At 36.0% G+C, this 22,172-nt stretch overlaps 1 protein-coding gene across 3 annotated transcripts in view; it reads right to left on the bottom strand.

Moving 5' to 3' along the window:
* The window catches only part of EYS (eyes shut homolog (Drosophila)), an 859,267-nt gene that overhangs the window by 486,168 nt on the left and 350,927 nt on the right, over positions 1-22,172 (bottom strand). For all 3 annotated transcript variants that reach the window (XM_017739228.1, XM_017739229.1, XM_017739230.1), the window contains one exon: positions 3,069-3,190. In XM_017739228.1, coding sequence (XP_017594717.1) covers positions 3,069-3,190 — 122 coding nt within the window. The remainder of the gene's footprint in view (positions 1-3,068; positions 3,191-22,172) is intronic.

Raw genomic sequence — 22,172 nt, 5'->3', positions numbered from 1 at the left:
ATATATTATTATATATTATTTTATTTTATTTTTCCTTTTTTTAGGTCTATTAATAAACTTCTTTATATTCTTTCAAGTTTTGTGCCTGCTTTGCTTTTCTCCTAATTCTTATCTCACAGAAGGTAAACAGTAATGAGTATCTTGGACCAAACCACTACATTAGGGTTTGATGTTACTAGGGCTAAACCTCAGAATTATCAATACAATAGAGAAGAAATAAAGAATTCAGCTGATGATAGATGAATCAGTCTATAAATGTTCAGAGCCATAATTTGAGATTTCATGTTATCATGAGAATTAAAGTCACAGGTTCTGGAAATATATGCATGAAATATATGCATGAAATTTTTCTAAATTAATTTATTTGCCATGTGCCATGTGCCAAACTGAAAACTGAGAAGGAAGAAAAAGATGTCTCTCATTTTATCGGCTGAACATAAATTAACTTGAATGAAAGGGGGCTTATGTTAAAAACCATTCACATTCAACAATTCAAGCTTGACTACTGGTTCAGCACCTTTCTTACCTGATTTTTTAAAATAAAAATATGCATCTGAGAATATTTGATTTTTTTTCCTGTTGGAACGTGATTTATTTTCCTATGATGGAATCCATAAAGAAAGATATTCATTTCTGGAAGTCTTGTTGATACTTCAGTTTTTCCAGATAGTTTTCACTTCAAGATTCAACAACTAATAGCCCCAGATAAAGAAAATGAACTCAAAATTGAAGTTTTAAATTGTATTTATGGTTTGTATTATTATTGTGTTATCACAGATTTGAATTTGGCAGGAAAATGTTTCATTTTGCATTATATTCACTTTTTTCCTATACAAAAATATATTTTTAAGCTGTTGCACAATAAATTACTTTTTTTTTAAAGTAACTGATGTTTTCAGCTGGACTTGCAAATATTTAAGAGAAAGTAAACTAATGAGGATTACCAAAGCATAAAAGAAAGATAAATTTATCTGTTCTTTACATTAATTTAAGTTGGAAGTGATATCAAGTACCAGTCATGGTGTGGCCAACTTCAAAGAAATTCAGAAAATTCTGAGTATTGCTGCCAGCACCTCAACTTATAGCAGGAAAATAAACAGTGCCAAAACGGCCACAGGCTAGAAAACTTTATTGCCTATCACTGTTGGATTCTCAGAGCAGTTGCTGGCCTGACTTTGGTCCAGACTAATGCCTGTCCAAAATAATGCATGGGCACAGCTCGAGAACACCAATGATCATTTCTGTTAGGCAACTATAATCCATTTATCCTGTTTTGAAAACTACATTTAGTTTTAAAGATATGGCTGGATGTCCTGAGGTTCAGGTACCAGTTACTGCCACTCCTTAGCTCCTGTAAGAGAAATACTTTGTCTTGATGTAGCTTTTAAGAGAAAAGTATTTACAAACCAACACATTTTTTAAATTAAGAGTAATTATGGTCTTTTAGCATCTGTGTGTACAAACAAGGACAGGTCTAATGATTGAAATGAAATTGCTTTATATTATAAAAATAAAACACTAATTTTACTTGGTGTTGCCAACTCTCAGAGTCACTAGGTATCTCTGAAGATGCTGTTTTGTTTGGTATATCATGCCCCCGTTATATGATGATTCAATCGTATGTCTGAGTTTCCTGTTCTGTTATGTCAGCTAGGACAAATAGCTGAGAAAAAAAATACGTGTGGTGTTCATGGTTCAAACCAATTTTCTTGTAAACATTCTCTGTAACAGTTCAGTATTTGCCAAATCCAGAAAAAGTACTTTTTGAGAATTCTAACTTTCAATAAAATATAGAGAGTCCTTGGATTTGTGCATCCAGCTATGAATAAAATCAGAAAAAGCCCTGTTACTTTCTGCAATATATATAATGCTTCTAGAGGCTGAAAAAATTGGCTAAGTGTAAGGACAGGTAAGGATTCATGCCTGCAAAATATCTGTCTACCTAAAATTGACCTTGAGGGTGGCAGACTACTAAGAACTACAAGCATCAGAAAAATAAGAATCACAGAAGTAAAAATATTTTAAAATTGTTTTATGTCCCAACAGACTTTAAAAAGTGAAAAAAAAAGGCAATTAAAAAGATTTTAACAGGTTTTCTCAACATTGCTATACTTTCTTTTATTAGAATAAAAATATTTTATCAAACTAGGATGTTTAATACCACAAAAAAATACAGCTCTAGGACATCAAAACCATTTTTGGTTAAGTTCTTAACAAAAATTAATTAAATGAAAATATTATATTATACATACTATGTTATTTAACTTAGTCGTGTTTGGCTATTTGGGGAATTATTTCCCCATTGTCAACTGTGGTAAGTTTCCTTTCTGATTATTGTCTATATTACCAGGAATATAATCACTGTACAACCACTAGCCTATGTACCATGTGCAATTATTACACCAATCTCTATATGCAGACACATCTGTGTCTATTAAGAATTTACAGGACTCTTCTACTATTGGCATCATAATATAGACAAACCCTGGCTTGATGGAGCAGAAGCTGATTACTAGATTGTGTATGCTACTGAAATAAAATAATTTTTAAACCATAAATGCATGCATGAAGTAAAGATTGGGGTTTAAGTTAAAATTAATGTGGTTAGTGTCACATCCTCATGCTTTGTCTGAGGGGATATAAATTTTAGTTAAATTACTATTTTGTTGGTATTTTAAGCCACAAGGTGGCAGCAATGATATGATCTCTTCATCCAACTGCCCACTACCACTACTTTTCCTCTTCAAAGCATCTCTTGTATTTATAGGGCAAATATGAAAGAAAGGGAGACTATATTTCCTTTGACAAAGTACAGCTCCAAACTGTGTTGCTTGCTAAATGTTTTTAAATCATGCTTTTCTCTTTTCCTTTTTAAAAAAAATTTACATGTACAGTTTATTATATCTGCTGGCTTGACATGAAAGTACAGTGAAACACTGTATCCATGACACAAGGTGTTTGTCCATTTGGATAATAACATTCCTTCCCAAGCTGAGAAACAAAACAATAGCTGGATGCACAAGCCTTCCTGGAACATGACCATATAGTGACAAAAGGGCAATGCTTACCGATAGCTGTTGAAAAGGTCCATGCAGGTGCCATTGTTTCTACAAGGCTCTGAATTACATTCATTTGATTCCTTTTCACAAAATTTTCCTTCCCATCCAGGCAAGCAATCACACTGGTATTTCTGTAATACATTAAGTAAAATAAACAATCTGTTACTCTTTGTATTTTAATGCAATTACAATAGTATTATTACTAATTGTTGGAAAACATTAACAGTCAACAAAACAACTTTAGGAGTTTTTTTAAAAGCTGAGTGCATAAATAAATTACCACAGGATGATAGTGAAATGTGTGATGTACCAGAATTGTGGCATCTACTGGTATTTAGAGTCTGTAAATAGCATTGCTGCATTTTAGGTTTTTTTGTTATTAAAATTTGGAAAGAGAGACAATTATGTTTCAAAGATATATGGGCTATGAGCTTCATATAAACAGCAAAGAGAAATTATTTAATTTCCTAATACACTTTAAAAATATAATAAATTAAGAGTCAGAACTCGGAAGGGAGTCCAGATTGAGCAGTTGACCCAGACCTTTCTGCAATGATACTCTTACCCTCTCCTGCCAAATTAAAAGCTTAGAATATTTTATTGTTGCAAAGATAACAAAAAAGAAAGGAAGTTAGTAATTTGAAGTCACACTAAGTATGACTGTCCTGGAGTGTGAAACAGCTCCACTGATACCAGTACATCAAATGAACTTATCTACATGTATATTCTACTATATCTGGTCAAATGAACATTTGCATCAACCAGCTTGTACATAGTGTATTTGTGATTTATATTTTCCCAACTGCATTCTGTTTGTTTTGTGCTCATGTTGATGAACATCATTGCTACATTTGCTTGAGACACACCCATGATTTCTGTGACATAGATTTTCTAAATCCACTGGAATAAACTTTAAAAGTCAGGAAATAAAATTGAAGGGTATCTTTCTGATTTAAGATAGGGCGTGGAATATGGGCAAATGGAACCAAGTTGAGTAGGAATGTTGGTCTGCTGGAGGGTAGGAAGACTCTTCAGAGGGATAATGGACAGGTTGGATCAATGGGCCAAGGCCAGTTGTGTGAGGTTCAACAAGGCCAAGTGTTGGTTCCTGACCTTAGGTCACAGCAACCCCAGGCAGTGCCACAGTCAGGGGGCAGAGTGGCTGGAAAGCTGCCCAGCTAAAAAGCCCTGCGGGTGCTGGTCAACAGCCAGCTAAACATGATCCAGTGTGTGTCCAGGTGGCCAAGAAGGCCAATGACATCCTGGTCTGGATAAGCAATAGTGTGGCCAGCAGGACCAGGGCAGTGACTGTCCCCCTGTACTCAGCACTGGCGAATCCACACCTTGAGTGCTGTGTGCGGTTCTGGGCCCCTCACTACATGAAGGATATTGAGGGGCTGGACTGAGTCCAGAGAAGGACAGCAAAGCTGGTGAAGGGTCTGGAAAACGAGTCCTAGAGGGAGTGGATGAAGGAGCAGGGGTTGTTTGGTCTGCAGGAAAGGAGGCTCAGGGGAGACCTTATGCATCTCTACAACTTCCTGAAAGGAGGTTGTAGCAAGATGGGGGTTGATCTCTTCTCTCAGGTAAGAAGTGACATGACAAGGAGAAATGGCCTCAAGTTGCACCAGTTTAGGTTGCATATTAGGAAAAATTTCTTCACTGAAAGAATAGTCAAGCTTTGGAACAGGGTGCTCAGGAAAGTGGTTGAGTCACCATTCTCGTAAGTGTTCAAAAAACATGTGGGTGTGGCACTTGAGGACATGATGTGGTGATGCACATGGTGGTGCTATAGTAACAGTTGGACTTGATGATCTTAGAGTCTTTTTCAAAATTAATAATTTTATGATTCTATAGGAGACAGAAAGATTTTGTTAAAATATTTTGTTCTTTTGATATGTAATACAGAGAGGTGAACTTGGAAAGAGAAAATAATTTTCTGTGATTTGTGTCAAAGAAGAAAAAGAAAATACATTTGAGACAAATTACATTACTAGCCCACAGATTAGTGTTTCTTATTACATATTGACCCTGAGATTAGCTCAGTTAGTTACAGCATGGTGCTAACACCAAGGTTCAATCCCCATATGGGCTATTCACTTTGGAGTTGGACTTGATGATCCTTGTGTGTCCCTTTCAACTCAGAATATTCTGTGATCTGTGATAATAGCCACACTCAAATATCTCAGTTCTCTGCATATTTATCAGTATCAAATGGGAAAAAATGAGCACTACTAATCCATACCCATAAATAAAAATCAGACACCTCTTAAAAACTGTTCTGTCATCAGGTTAGGTTTTTGCATATACTAGGAATGCGAGATAACTTGTTTCCAAAAAACTGTTCAGGAAATGGATTACAAAATTAGAAGTGAAAGGAGGCTTGCCAATAGTTTTGTTTAGAAAGCAGCAGTATTTTTCTAGTCTCACTAAAATTATCTTCCAATCAAATGCTGAAATTCTGTTGTTTGCAGATTTTTCATTACATAAGGATTGTCACATCAAGCACAAAATATTACTCACATTTATGTATATCATGCACATGTGCAGAATAAACTACAAATTCTTACACATTATTTCTTCTCTGTGTAGTTTTATGGTAACTGAAAGTGCAATGTTGCAATAAACTATACACAAGTGTAAGCAGATAAAAAGGGTTTTGATAGATACAAGTCTTTACAGAGAAGAAGCTGAGTCCTGGTGGACACCAGGTTGGACAAGAGTCAGCCATAGGCCCTTGTGGCCAAGAAGGCCAAGAGCATCCCGGGCTGCATTAGGAGGAATGCTGCCAGCAGGTAGAGGGACGTGATCCTTCCCCTCTACTCAGCCCTGGGGAGGCCACATCTGAAGTGCTGTGTCAATTCTGGGCTGCCCGGTGCAAGAGAGATATGGAGCTACTGGAGAGTGTCCAGCCAGTAATATTATTAAGAGATTGACAAATCTCTCAAATGAGGAAAGGCTGAGAGAGCTGGGATTGTCAGTCAGGGCATACCATACATGAACAACATAAATGACAAGAAGCTGCAGTAGAAAGCATGCAGTGGATCAAGCAAGAGACTGAAGGAACAGAGTTGGACACCTATTTATATGTTGTTCCGCTTTGTTTGTGCTATGTATTACTATCCACTGGAGACAGGTTAAAATAAATGGTACCTTTCAGTTCCTGCAAACTGTCTTTTGCTTGTCCTCTAAAGAACACAATAAATGCATAAATGACACTACAGTTACTCCTTGTACATAGCTTTCCCTTGTACAATATATAGCACAGTATGCTTAAGAAGAGTGGATTTTACCAGCTATAACAGGGTCAAAATTTCTGATGCCTTGTACACATACCCAGAACCACATATGTACATGAGCATGTCTTTATCCAAGTAACTGAGTATGTTGTAAGAAAGTGCCATTCAAGTGCATTTGCAAATTTTCCTTTCTCCAACACAGTAAATGAAGAATTAATCATTTCCTTAAGCCCTAGTCAATGCTACTTTACTAGGAAATGGCAGCTGAACACCTGTAAACAGAAACTACAATGAAAAATGTTCATCACACACAGCAAAGATCTGAATTATGAACAAGGCAAATCTTCAAGCCTGTCCTTTGTATATATAGGTTGAGCAGAATTTTTATCATGCAGATATACACTCCAGATATGTTTTCCATGCCTAGAGAAAAAATGGAAGCAATTTAATTTTTAAAGATACCATGGGGTTGAAGCATTTTTGGGGGCATCTTAAAGTTTTTAATTCACAGAAAGAACAAAAAATACCTCACCTGTAAACAGAAACACACAAAAGGAAACACAGAAGTTTGTTTGAAGTTCTTCTGCCAGACCAGTATTTCATGGGGCACAACTCTTTTTCCATTAAGGCCAAAAAGGATGAACATATTGTAAGACTACTTATCATTGGCGCATAATGTGAGATGTACTCCAGCCTCAATAGAAAGCTTCATCACAAAACCCTTGCCTGTTGGAAGCAGGGCTTTTTTTCCTACATAAAGACCTTCAAGCAACTTCATTTTGTTAGTGCTAAGAGCAGTTCATTTAACCTTGTGAAATAAATGTGACCATAAAAATGTAAGCATCTGTGAAATCATATTTGCAATTGCTCTACACCATATTGAGATCCTAACATTATTTATGCACCCATTTTTGTTAATTTGAGGGTCTTTTCTGAGTTGCTACTTTAGGGCTTTACTTTTAAGTTATTATTTATTTAACTATTTGCATAATCATACATATTCACTAACAAAATTAGATTCCCATTTGTCATTATAGCATTGTATTCATTGTTCAGGTCTGTTTGCACTTATATCCTAAATAAACAAGCTTGTTTAAAAACAAAACAAAATAAAGCAGAACAAAACAAAACCAGGATACCTGTTCATTTTCATTTGGTTTAACACTTACTTTCAGTTTTACTATAGAAGTCTGAGCTAAGACAAGACCTATGCAGAGTGAAGTCCCACAAAAAACACTACTTTTCTGTCCTCTGATAATGAATTATTTACCTGTTCTTCACAGGTTGTAGGAAGAGTGAATGTATTAACAGTGCTACTCCGCAAATTAAGGAAATTTTACTTCTGACATGAAGAAAGTCTGCAATTAGCTCTGTAGTTGCTACTCTAAAAGACATACATGGCTTGATCAAATATGAGTTAGTATCTCTGTAATGATTAGATTGCCTAACTCACAGCAAAGGAACACCTTTGGGGCTGAGTGTCATGAGGTTTGCCATATGGTTATTAATACTGATGTTAATTGGAAGAACAATTATAAAAAGTGGCATAAAAGAATAAGGTGAAAAAAGTATGAAACATGGACTCAGAATTGTTGAAAAATAACAATTAAAAATCTAGTTTCTAAGCGGTACAGATTGGCTTTGATAAGACTACTATTTAAAAATCACCAAAATTAGTTACTGAATCTTATTAGAATCACTAACTGATGTATTCTTATATATTATTTTATTAAAAAAGTCTTTTTTCTATTTTACTCTTCCTATGTAAGTTACAAAGCCTATGTGGGGTTTTTGTGTGTTAAGCACTTAAAAATGTAAAATACTAGGGTAAATACCTTAATATTAGGTACTAGTTATCTACAGAAGTTGAGGTAGTGTTAGGTAAAGTTAGATATTTTTATTTATTTTATTTTAGATATTTTTTAGGTATCTTTTCCTATATAGTTATATCCTAAAAATTCTGATCAGTATATTTATTTGTTCTTCCAAACCTACTTACATTCTTTTGTACCCTAAGTTATTATAAATTATATATCATCTGATGTAAAGGATAAACCAGGATTTTTTTTTAAATTTAAATTTTAAGCGAGGCTTACAGGAGAAACAAAGAATATTTTCAATTTGCTTATCTCTCTAACATTTTAAATAATGTATAAGTTAAATTAATTTATATTTAAAACAGCTGCTACAAAGAAAGTTTGGAAAGTTGTAATGAGTTTTGTGTTACATTGTAATAATTCTGTGTATAATGAAAGCATTTAATAAGTATATGCAAAAAAGTAAGATTTTCATCATATTGAATAGCACACCAGTAGTAAAGAGAAACTTATGTTTTCATTCAGTGCAAGTTCCAGCTTAAAATATGGCTGGTATCTAGACATGCTGCGTCTTTATAACTCTAAATGAACTGTACTGTAATTTGTAACCACAAAGAAAATTATCTTAAATGGGAACTCTTTATTTGCACTGCAGGTCTCTATACACAACCACTTCATAGAATGGTGCTTTGCTAAAAAATCGTAATTATTGCTGCATTTGATATTGATAATTTTAAAGTGACATTTTTTGTAAAAGTATATTTTGGTGAAAGTTTAGTTCTCTTAAAATTGAATCCCAATTAATGCTAGTAACAGGCTTCTCTTAAAATTATTTTAGATTTCATGTAACATTTAACGTGCAAATAAATTCTGGCCTATGCCTTCACAATTTAATCAATTATCTCCATCACTGCTCAAACATGATGGTTCTCACAGTACAATGTAAATCTTGTTGGGCTTAGTTTTCTGTGTGGAGATTCATCCATAACATGCTGAGGCATGCAAACATGCAACATGGCTGTTACTAGTAGTGACACAGATATTCCATTTGAGCATGGCCAATATTAAACATTATGTATATATTATGTTTGCAGAAAAAAGGAAAAATATTCTATTAAAAATCCAAACTTCTGTGAATTTATATATTTTAGTAAATTCAAAATTTTATTTTATGAGATGCTACAAGAACTGTGAACATTAGAAGACCCTAAGAGGTATTTAAGAACAAACATTTATATAAGTGAATGTTACAGTCAAAGTGTTTTAAAATTTGTTGATGTGAATAAGGGAAGATTTTTCTTAGGAAAGATAAAGGATTTATGGGAGAAAAATAAGATTTGATGCTGGCCCAGTCCAGCAATAAATTTATGACAACAAATCAAATTCAGTTTGAGACCTCTTACATAATTAATAATTGGTGATGGGTCTTTTTTTGTCTCTACTTCCTGACCTCTGCCATTTTTTCTGTTTATACCTTTCTTTTAGTCCTCTTGTAGAGAGCCTACTAGGAAGTGTGCCAATCAAATAATCTTCAACATGACAGGTGCTGAACAGTACTGGAAAACTAAGGAAAAACAACAACAGCCTTAAGTTGTTTGTGCAAAATAAACCAAATAATCTATCTAGCGACAGACATTTGAGTATCAGCCTTTGATGATGTATCTGGTTTGACGTTTAGCTCAATTGTTTAATGACTAGTGAAAGGTCATGAACACACTCCTGTTAAACCGAAGTACTGACAGGAACTTGACCCCCCTAAAAGCTTGTCCAAAGCCTTCAGTTTGCCCCTAGATCTCAGGTAAGAGGAGAACTGTGGGGAATTAACTGTGGTATTCCAAAGGAATAGTCTAGATACTGACAGTCAGAAATAACATCTTGCTTTTGAATTACAAACCTGGTGTTGCAGCTGGTAACTTTTTAAATAACGTAAGAAAATGCAGAACAACTACTGGTTTCCATAAAACAAAGCTATCTCCTGCCTTAACATAACAGCTCATTCAAATTTAGATCTTACGCATACAACTATTATCACATCAGTACACTTCAATCACCACAAAGTGGCATTTTCCCAACCTCAGGCTCAAAAATAGAGGAAAGTTAAAGAAACAGGCTGTTCCAAAAATACTTCAAACTAAATATCTTTAGAAGGACCCAGACATTCAAAATATTATTTCATGTCAAGTCTCCTCTTTTGAACTTTCACTCATCTCTGCTTTAAATTTATAGAACATTTCAGTATAATGAAGCACATTCCAGGAAAGTCATTTGGAAGAAATAGAACATGGATCCACACTCACCTTAATTTGCAACTCATGGGGCTTGACTGTACTCATTTTCAGAGATATGCCATCATTCTTCACTTTTTAAATTAGAACAATATGCACAGAACTTTAGTAGAAACCTCCCCCACGTAGTTAGCTCATACAGCTGGACAGTTGCTAATGCCCAGGAGAACTAGGCTACTTTGTGAAAAATTTCAGCATCTTTTCTGTCGAGAGTTTTGTCATTCTGAACCCAGTGTCACAGCTCCTGAAGGACGGTGTGTGCCTGAAACTAGGCAGGTTGGATTCCCCAAAAGAGGAATTCCAGTGTCCCCAGATTCTGAGTCACTAAACCCAGCACAATTTTCTAGAATTTATCCCGAGACCAAAAAAAAAAAAAATTGCAGTGTTTCAGATGTTTGTGTTTAATACACATCCTCTGTATTGGAAATTAAATCTCAGTGCTCTTTTCATCTTTTCTTCAGTACGGCTTTCCATTACCAAAACTAACAGTATGCAACTGCTTCATAATGCATAACTGAAGTTGGTTCATACACTAAAAACTTGGATCAGTCTGTTTATCAGGGTCACATAGGGATAGATGCATCCACACATGAAAAATTCATAGCAGCTTCTGATTACAAGAGAATTTCTGTAATACTTATGGTCTCAGAATGGCTTGTTATAAGAATCAATAATTTCTGGGAAAAGCACAAATTGTGTCCAACAGTCTAATTCACTTGTTTCATAACACAATTTAGAAATAAGTCACCAAAAGTCAAGTACAAGCACTCCTTCGAAATCCAAATTATTTAATTGAAAAATCAATGAGAGTTTACTTTTGAGGTTTTTTCTTAAAACTCTACATCACTTAAAAAATTAGTAAAGAGGTCGTAGGACAAGAAATAAAGGAGATCAATTTTAATTTGCTAAGGGTTGCCATCATTTTAAAGATGCAGTTTACTAGAAGGAAGAGAGAGAGAAAGAAAAGGGAACTGTAAAAATGGAGACATCCCAGATAAATTGAGGGATAAGAGCATGTCCAGCCCTCCCCATTTTTATAAAATTATTCCAGTCTCAGGTTTTTCCTCTCTGCTTTTGAATGTCTTTGTCCTACTTTGTCTTGAGAATCAGATCATGATTTTAAGAGCACCAGTTCCAGATTTCTGTTTCTCCTTTTCCTGGAAAATGCAGGTTAGTTATAGATTTTTAAGCATACTAAAGGACTGTTGAGAGGGAATTTCCATTATGAAACATTTATACAGATAAGAGGAAAGGGAATAGTATTCTTACAATAAAATCCTAACTTAACATTTCACATTCAAATGTTAAGAACTGTCTTCCCCTCTTTCTCTATTTTCCTAACACATAGTTAAAATGAGTTTTAGTATTATTTAGGATGAGGCAATAAAATATCAATCATTTGTGCTGTAAGATGACTATACTGTGAGTTTAGGGAAGTAATACTTTAAGAAATTACAACTTTGGATTTTATGGTTCTAGCTGTATTTGGTATGGTAGAGGTTAACCACGCTTTACCCATTAGCTCATATTTCATAAGAGAGAAAGAAAAGGCTTTTCTCTCCAATAGCAGGAAATTTAAAGACTTTCATTCTAATCTTGTAAGGCTGTAAAAATATTTAATCTTAGCTATAACTTTTTCTGTCTCATTTCCACTCCCTGGGAGAGCTTGATCTTATTAAGGGCAATCTATAGCAATTTGCATTTTGCTGGCCTTCCTGCAGTTTGTATCTTATTACTTTAATGAAGTTCTATTTCTGGATATTGAAGGTGCTTGCCTACAGGACTTCAGGAGGCTCACACCTTTTAATGGTATTGCAAACACTGTACCCACTAGCCCTATTTATTAAACCTATTACAATTTATGATGCTGGTGTGTTGTTAGGTCTTTTCTTCATGCTTTGGATTTCATCAGCATATTGATGAGACCAGCAACTCATCAATAAGCCACAATAAAAGATTATTTGTGACTGAAATTTTTGTGCAAGTGTGATAAATTATTTTTCTTTTCCTATTGGTGTGATTGCAATTGTGACACTGATCCTCTCTTTCTTTTTCTCTCTTCATTCACTTCCCTCTTCTCTCTTCTCTGTCTCTTCTCCCTCCTTCTCTGCACCACTAAAGATGTAGCCTGTTCTTCTACTGATGGAATTCTATCCACACCCTTGCAGGAATTGGATGAAGGGTTGGATTTGTGCAGCCATTGCAGCTAACAGGACGATTCTGAAGGATACTATAAGCCAATAGGAAAAAAACCCCAAAAATCAAACCTCAAATTTGAAGTGCAAACCTGATAGGAATGTGAGGAGACAGTGGTTGATCCTGGAGGGATCACCTAATCATATAGATTTAAATAGGTGAAAGGATTAGAAAAATAGGATAGGCAAGACAAATAGGGAATTGAAGATTCAGAGCAACAGAAGCATGAAAGGACATAACCTCTGACTAAGCAATCTTTACTAGCATTTGTAGAACTTTATCAAATCTGATTTTGATCATCTTCTGTTAATGGGTTAAATTAAGAATTGAGGGATGCTGTGGAGAAATGTGTTTCCTGCAGACTGAAAGAAGAAGACTTCAAGAGCCCTGTGAGAACTGGAAGTAGATCACCACAGTGTATTTTCCACCAGCCATCTCAGGCAGAATAATATATGACCATGGTTTGTCAAGACACACATGCAAGATCCCTACTCTTCCTTTTTCACCTACAGTGTCTTTTTTCTTTTTGTTCTTCGTCCTGAGGTACAGCAATGTTAAATAATTTTAAAATGCTAATATCTGGAAAATCAAAACACATACATGTATTAAACTATTAGAGAGAGTCCAAAGGAGGGCAATGAAGATGGTGAAGGGCCTTGAGGTGAAGCCTTATGAGGAGTGACTGAGGTCACTTGGTCTGTTCAGCCTGGAAGAGAGGAGACTGAGGGGAGACCTCATTGCAGTTACAACTTCCTCATGAGAGGAAGAGCAGGGACAGGCACTGATCTCTTCTCTGTAGTGACCAGTGACAGAACCCAAGGGAAGCTGTGCCAGGGGAGGTTTGGGCTGGATATTAGAGAGAGGTTCTTCACACAGAGGGTGGTTGGGCACTGGAACAGGCTCCCCAGGGAAGTGGTCACAGCACCAAGCCTGACAGAGCTCAAGAAGCATTTGGACAATGCTCTCGGGCACATGGTGGGTCTCTTTGGGATGGTGCTCTGGAATGCCAGGAGTTGGACTTGACGACCCTTGTGGGTCCCTTTCAACTCAGCATATTCTGTGATTCTGTGATGTACAACTCCGTTTGGCTTAATAAGCAGGAAGTTAATTCTCTCAATGCAGTCTCAAATAGAAGTTATCCAAAGAATACATTGCTGTTAAATATTAGTCTCACAAGTTGCTTCTTTTTCAGGAATTCCCCAACATTTTCTGCTTCACCATTTGCAAACATAATAACCAATGCCAGGGTACTCTTTTTACAGAACTTTGGTATGCAGTGCTTGCTGAAACTCATTCCACTTGTTTGCAGCTATATAGTTTCAAAATAATGTTTTAGACCAGAGGAAGAATGAGACCGAGAGGATCTTTTTTTCATGTACAGCATAACTTTTCTTAAAATATTTTATTAAGGATATTGTGATACAAAAGAGCAAACCCTTAGCTGTCTTCTAAATAAATAACATTGCAAATTCTTTTTATTTTATATATATCTCATTAAATTATAGGTTTGCATATTTCACTTTGACCAGAAGAATGTAAAACTGCATATAGCATATAATGCAATAGCATATAATTTAATCTTGATATGAAATCAATCCTATTCTGGGTGTAGGTTTTTTTGGTTTTTTTTTCTTAACTTTAACTGAAAACTTTATGAAATCAATCCTATTCTGGGTGTAGGTTTTTTGGGTTTTTTTCTTAACTTTAACTGAAAACTTCAGTATATCATTTTAAAAAGTGTAGTATCAGGGTTAACTTAGTGGGAAAAAAACTGGACAGGTTTCTTTGAATCAGATGTTTTAAAAAGGAAGTGTATAGTAGTACAATTGTTAAAATACAAATGTAAATAACTTATTTATCTCCAATTAAATGGCTGTTTCTGAAAAGTGTATGAAGAGCTAGAAAACATAATTGCTTTAAAACCCTGAACATTAAAAGTAACTTTAAAAATAAAAATTATTTCAAGGATTGTTCCTCTCTTTTTAATTTGCATAATATGTGCATGTTTGAAAGATAATACAGCTGAAGAAAACATAGCAGAGGTCTGTAACATTCTGTACATCGAGAAATCATGAGATAATTGATAAGAAGTGCACCAGAACATCTTTCTGTTTTGGTATTTCATTAAGCATGCATACTCTGAACAAGAATAAAGAGTATTTGTTTACTGATATATAAACTGATATTTACTGATATTTGTACTGATACGTATGGAAAAAGACTATATAAGCACTATTCTGGATTAGCTGCCACAATTGTACTCAATAATAGATGAAGAAGGAGGTTTCAATTTTCTAAGACAAACAGGATGGTGCTTATTTGGAATACAAACCCTTAATTCATAATGTATAGTCCATCTAAAACATGAAGATGAGAAGCAAACTGGTACTTTTACTTAAATTAAAAAAAAAAAAAAAAAGTAAGAAAATGTTCAGAATGACCATTCCATTAGTAAGAAATTATAGAATAATAAAATACTTGAGTGATGAAGCTGGTGAAAGGTCTGGAGCACAAGTCTCATGAGGACTGGTTGTTTATCCTGGAGAAATGAAGGCTCGGGGGGACCTTATCACTCTCTGCAACTACCTGAAAGCAGGTAAAAAAATCAGGGAAAGGGTTATCAAGTACTGGAACAGGCTGTCCACGAAATAGTTAAGTCACCATCCCTGGAGGTATTTAGAAGTTGTGTAGATGTGGCAATGACTGACACAGTTTAGTCTCTCAGGACTTGGCACTGCTGGGTTAATAGTTGTACTTGAACTGTAGCTGATTCTATGATTCTAACCATGGCCTGGAGACATTCCCAATATACAATTTCTCAGCTATAACCATGTAAGCATTGCTGTGACTTTTATGTTTCTGGAGAATGACATTTCTGAAGTGTCCTAGTTTTGGATGGGATAGAGTTAATTTTCCTCCTAGTAAGTGGTACAGTGCTGTGTTTTGGATTTAAGATGACAATAATGTTGATGACTCACTGATGTTTTAGTTGTTGCTGAGCAGGGCTGACATTAAGTCAAGAACATTTCAGCTTCGCATGCTCTCCTGCTACTGAGTAGGCTGGGGGGCACAAGGCTGTAAGAGGACACAGCTGACCCCGATTAACCAAAGGGCAGTTGTGATGCTGTGCACAGCATATAAACTTGGGGAAAAACTGGCCAGGGGTCTACTGCCTGGGAACAGGCTGGGCAACAGTTGGTTGGTGCTGAGCAATTGGTTTCATTTACATCACTTGTCTTCCTTGGATTTAACATCTCTCTCTCTTTAATAATTTCATTTAAAGAATTAAACTTTTCTCAGCCCCCAGGTTTTCTAACTTTTAGCCTTCCAATTCTCTCCCCCACCCCACCAGGGTGTGGAGTGAGCAAGCAGCTCTGTGGTGCTTAGTTGCTATTTGGGATTAAACAGAAATTAAGTCTGCAGTGCATTTTTCTCTCAGCTACAAGTTAGAGACAAAAAGAGATAACAAAGATATACCTTTGGTAAATAAAGACTGTGTTTGATGTGTGTTCTGCTTGACAGTTTAGAAACTGAAAGAAATTTTGGGATCGAAAATCAAGAGCATCATAAGAAAAAAAATATACATCTGACAATTGGAGTGAAATCATTGGGGCAATTAAAAAAAATAAGAGAAGATTTAGACAACTATTGTAAGGAGGAGATATATTCAGTAAAGACAGGTGAGGAAAGCCTAAGACTTTGTAAAAGTCTGGGTTTTCTTAGCATCCATGACATTCAGTACACTTCAACTGGATCAAAGCTAGTATTATATTGATGCCATGAAGATTTTTTGCCTTTTCTTTTATACCCCTGTTATACCTTTTTACAACTTCTGTATTCCTAGTGCTTTTTCTCTACGTTCTTGGACTTGTTTGTTAAGCTAAGAGACTAAACATTTTAGAAGCTTCGTAGCTGGGGATCAGTGTGCCCCAGACCCCAAGGTCCTCTCCAGAACACATTCTGTAAACTAAAATAGAACCATCCAGGAGAAGTCTCCTTGGGGAGGGGTTCACTTGAGCTTCTCATTGGGGAATCTTTGATAGATATGCTAATTAGTAAGACCTATAATGTTGTGCGGGGGGGTGGGGGTGGGTGGGGAGTGGCGCATTTCGGCAGGGTGCATCTTGATGCACATGACCTGGACGTGTACACCTAAGGATCCTTAAAATAAATACCAAGGTAAAATCCCTTTTCCCCTTCTAACCGTGTATGACTCCTGATTTTAAGACCAGGAAAAGGCATCAATATCAAACAACTATTGTGTATTAGTTACCTAGTTTAAAAATAAATTTCTGAATATTTTTTCCTGATATGCATTTATTTGAGGGTTTTTTTGTCTAACCCCAAATTTAGTCTAAATTTGTATCATGCAAAACAGTTGGGAATGAAGACTCCAGAAACTCCTCCTAAACTGGTGGTGGTTTCAGTACACTTCTTGATTCATTCTTCATAATGCTGAAAGACGTGATTAGTATTACAGTGTCTCCGCAATCTTTTTTTTTTCTTTTGGAAAAGGGATGTTTTTATTACTAAAAGATCACACTAAAAAGCTTGTTTCATTCACACAGTTCCTTTCTGTCCATTTGGTCATTTACAATCAGTTTTACATAGAACAAACCCAAGATTTTTTAATCTCTCTTAATGGATTGCATGCAGGTACTAATAGAAATAGTAAAGATTTTCTAATTGACAAAGGTTTAGTGGAGAAAAACTGACAGTCTGGAAGGTAGGAAAATAAACTGGGAATACAGCCAAAACCAACAGCGGTAATATAAAGCTGGGAACTTGGAAGCTACAGGTGTACATAATGAAGGCTGAGGAGAAATATCTGAGTTTCTACATGGTAGCAGGTACTGTGAGAAGGTGTACTTGGCCTCCTGTTCATAATTATAGTTATTAATGAAGTTGACATATTTAAAGCATGTAAAAAACAGTGTCTCAATTACTGTTCATTCCTCAAGCATGAAACAACTATCACAATATGACTAAAAAGCATATGTCCACAGCCAGAGGAGACTGGGAATGTTGCCTAGGTAATAAAATGAAAATGCCAGACTCTTTGATACGCCTTTTGTGTCTTTCCCCTGTGGGTACACATGCAGAATGTGCATTATTGTTTTCTATAGCACTGGGACTTTTGCTTGCAGATGCTTTTCAGTTTTGGACTTATTCAGAAATCATTTAGTGACAGTCATCCCAGATGTATAACTAACCAGCAAGTGGCAACAGAGTAAACCAAAAAGTGCATTGTGTTTTCCTCTGCTGTACAAAATGTAACATTGTTTCTCCTAACAAATGAAAAAAAAAAACCAAACCAAAATTAAAAACCCCAAAAAACTAAATTAAACAAAAGAGACCAAACACCCTCTCACACCTCTCCCTCCCCCTTCCCCCCCAAATCAGGTCAATATTTGAAACTCAGTCTCTTACACTATATTTGTATTTTAGTAATAAGATAATTTTAAAACGAAGTTTGATATTTCTGAGCTTAGTTTTAAAAAATACTGCATATATTTTATTAGAGTCTGCAGATATTAAAATCAGAAATCATCTTATAATATTAATCTCACATGAGAAACCGCTAACAGTCTTGCAGATCCTAAAATTGTTCTACAAAGTTTGTAAAGTGCAGATACTTGTTTCAAAGGATATTTCAGATATAGCCAATGCACTCACAAACTGAAAGAAGCCAGACCAACTGAAAACTTTTGCAATTCCCACCAATGATCTTTTTCTTCCTTTCTTTTTTCTTCATTGTTTTCATATCTCAGTGATTGTGTTTGAGCAAGGTTCTTGAATACTACTTAGCACCTGATGCATCAAGGAACACATTTCAAGAAACAAAATATCTTTGTCCTTAGTACTCAGAATCAAGGAACTGAAAATAACTCCTTACTAGGTTTTTATTTCCTATCACTAACTGAGCTACATCAAGAGAGATGTTACGCTGAGATATAAGTCAAGCTCGTCACACAGTGAGTGAAGCTACCTAAAGCATCTAGGCACTCACCTCTCAAAGAAAATGTACCTTCTATACTATCTGCCAGTGCAGTGCTAGCAATTAGCTGGTTCCCTCATGGTTCAGTGCAGAGCTAACAAAGAGCTGGTTCCTTCATGGTTCATTTCAGTTCATAGTATACCTCTGCCAACAGGCAGATTGTCAGTAAGAACAGTCTAAATCTAGTTTCTGATGTCTTTTAGGGCTTGTGACAATATGCAGAATTTTTTTGAAGCACTAATGCTGAGTTTCATTGAAGTGGTATGATATGCACTGTTATGGACCAGTAAGAGTTAAACTATTTCAGTCACTTGGCACATTTTGTCTAGCTCTGTTAAATGGATCACTGATTTTCTAGTGGGCACAAAACCAGACAAACATATGGACAACATTTATAGGCAATCAGTACATTTACACTTAATTTGAGTATCTCAGATGACTAATGAGGGACAGACTTAAAGCCAGAGATTTCCAAGCTGTTGTCCATACTGAGATACCAAACTGCTGTTTCAGAAGACTTGGCCTTTATGAATCTGTTGCTCAAAGCAATTTAAAACCAACCATGTGTTCATATGTTTCTTGTTGTCATGGTTCTTATGGTTCAGACTCATTAGTGTTTTAGTTTAGCCCAGGACTAAGCTCTGGACATGAATTTCTCAGTCATCCTCACTTAATTGTGCTTTGCCTTACAGTGGTCTCAGTGCACATAAATCTGATAATTTTTGAAAGAAACTGAAACAGCAAATGTGCTAATGCTCTCCATAAGTCCATAAGACCTAATGCTCTCCATACGTCCAAAAAATAGCAAGCCGCTCCCTCCAAACAAATGTATAGTTTGCAACCAAGTCTCAGTACACATTGTTTCACTATAGGGTTATCTGTGTTGCTTGCTAATGTAGCATTACCCTTAGTTCAGATGTGCTATAAAATATGAGTGAAAACGACAGAATTTTTCCTTTTTTAGTTTTGGAATCTGAAGTGGATTTGGATTTCTGAAGTCTTGTGCTCTGATCAATGCATACTATATTTACATGAAATGTCCCCACTTCGGACTTCCGGTGAAGTACCTGCATAACTAAATTTACAGATCCCTTTACAGAACATTTTTTATTCAAGTAAGAAAAGCACAGAAATGTGACCTAAAGTCAAGTGTAATCTGTCACTAGTAACTAAAAGTCTGATTCTATCCTGGCGCAAGTCAATCTTAAATGTTTTTACTCCAAGATTGGATCAAAAGAACCTGAGCTTCCTATCCTTGTACACTCATTTGCACTCAAGTCAAATGAGTGTTAAATAAACTACTGACGCATTTTCTAATGGAGATATTTTAGTGTCACTTTCTGCTGATGTAATTTTCTCTACCTAAGTGATTTCAACAAGTGTGAACTACCTTTTTATCAATTCTCAATGTATAATATTTCTGCAATGCAATTCTAGGACTCTATTTTTGTTTTTTCTATACCTTTAAACCATTCCCATAAAGATTTATATCACTGTAGTGAAAGGTACCTATTAAACTGTAGGTGTTTTGATCAGTTACAGGTATCCGTATTGCAAAATCATACATAAGTAGACACTGGGAGGGATCTCTGGAGATTGGTTAGTTCCCCCTATCCTGTTTACAGCATGGTCAATTACAACAGGCTGGTCAGAATCTCATCCAGTTGGGATTTTGATAAACCCAAGGATGGATACTTCATATACAGGCAACTTATTTCAGCCTTACCTTTAGAGTAAAAAAGATATTATTTACATTTTAATGGACTTGGCTTTATTTCAGTTTATGGCCTTTACCTCTTTTACTGGGGTCCACTGTGTAGCGAGAAAAGTCTGGCTCTGTCTTTACTTGCTGGGGTGCAGCAGGGGTTAATGTGCTGGCACCTCAGATGGACACACAGTTGGATTAATTTCTCAGAAAAAGTGTGATAGTTTTCTCCATGATTCTGCCCTCTTTACACCTCCTTATTTTTGTGTATAGACTGAAGAGGGCCCTCTGCAGCTCTAAAATATTTATCAGAAGGTCTCTCTAATCTAAATCTGTTGCACCCTTTGCTTGACAACTGAGTCTATCACTTCTTCACTTGATTTTGGTTGGTCAATCTGTTGTCAAAGATACTTCTGTCCCTTTTGATCAAGTCAATACCACATCTTCCTAGCCTCAATCCTGTGAGAGGGTCCCATGGTCCTGAAATATGGAATTCTGTTATCAATACCAGTTTTGTAAGCAGTTGTTGACCAGCAGGATTTATCCACCCCCTCTCAAGCACTTTCTCTCATTGTCAGGATTGTAGAGAAAAACACTGGAGCACCCACGTCCTTTATCATGCTCCTGGAGACATGAAGTTACCTGTGGTGTGTTCCACGTCTGCACTGGCCATGTCACCGGTACCTACATGGAAGAGCAGCAAGAGATGATAGTCCCAGGGCTGGACAAGCCTTGGTAGCCTCACCATGGCATCCCAAATCCAAGCCCTTAAGCAATCCTACTTAAACAACAGGTAGTACTGGCAGAAGGGGGCCTTCATTCTCAGCATGGAGTCCCCTGGTACTGTCACTTGCTGTTCTTTGTTGTGCTCCTGAGTGCCTCAGGCTCAGCTGGTTTGGACACTTTTTTGGCATAACTCCCAGTCCCTCATCTGCTAGAAGGACAGTGAACCTGTTCTGCATATTCATGAAATTAAAAAATATGATAAGATTCATAAATTCTTTTCAAGTTTTGTTGCTTCTTGGTTTCACCTCAGGGGGGAGTTCTGATGGAATTCTCTTATAGTTTTTTTCTTGGTTTGTTTGTGGTTTTTTTTTTATTATTCCCACTACAGAAGGTCTAATAATTCCTGCATAAAAATTTTGGTATTATTTGGCATTTCCTCAATTAGAAAAAAAATAAGGAAATAAAAAAAAGAGGGAGAAAACATAGGCGGAATGCAAAGAATTACTTCATGTCACCTCTGTATCTCAGTCATTCTTGTTCTCCAAACATTCGATGGTTCCACTGATCATGGGTGAATGAGTGAAAGCCAAACATGAAATTCAGTATTTTTCCCAGGGAAATTGCAGTGGAATTTATACTTCAGACTACATTATATGTATTTGTTAAGAAAGTGAGTCTACATTAATATGGTGAAGCTTTTACTTCAAATAATATGCTTTGCCTATAAACAGACACATATTTCTATATGAATTAACCTGAAAAAGAGTACTAGGTAGAAATATGAGAGATACAGAGTCTGACTAGAACAGAATTACTCTGGATGGAAACACATTGCAACATTCAGGGAATTGCTGGCTGGTGTTAAAGCTGTACTGAAACAAACATAGTAATGCATTTATGCAATATAGCCATTCCAAGTCATGAATTATTAAAAATGTTAGTAGAGAACTCTAAATAAGCTTTCTTTAGGTATAACAGATTGTAGTGGGTTGAACCTGAGTTGATGGACAGTCTTTTAGACTAATGATGCTTCTCACAATTTACATATTTAAACCGTGTGGAAAGGCGGGAATTTCCTTTCGTTCCAGCTCGCCTCCCGGAAGGTGGGGGGGCCTTGGAGCCTCTGGGCCCCCACCGGCTGGGGCCGGGG

Source organism: Corvus brachyrhynchos, unplaced genomic scaffold (assembly GCF_000691975.1).
Source record: "Corvus brachyrhynchos isolate BGI_N302 unplaced genomic scaffold, ASM69197v1 scaffold136, whole genome shotgun sequence".
Lineage (NCBI taxonomy): Eukaryota > Metazoa > Chordata > Aves > Passeriformes > Corvidae > Corvus > Corvus brachyrhynchos.
This window is presented reverse-complemented; position numbering and strand designations above follow the sequence as displayed.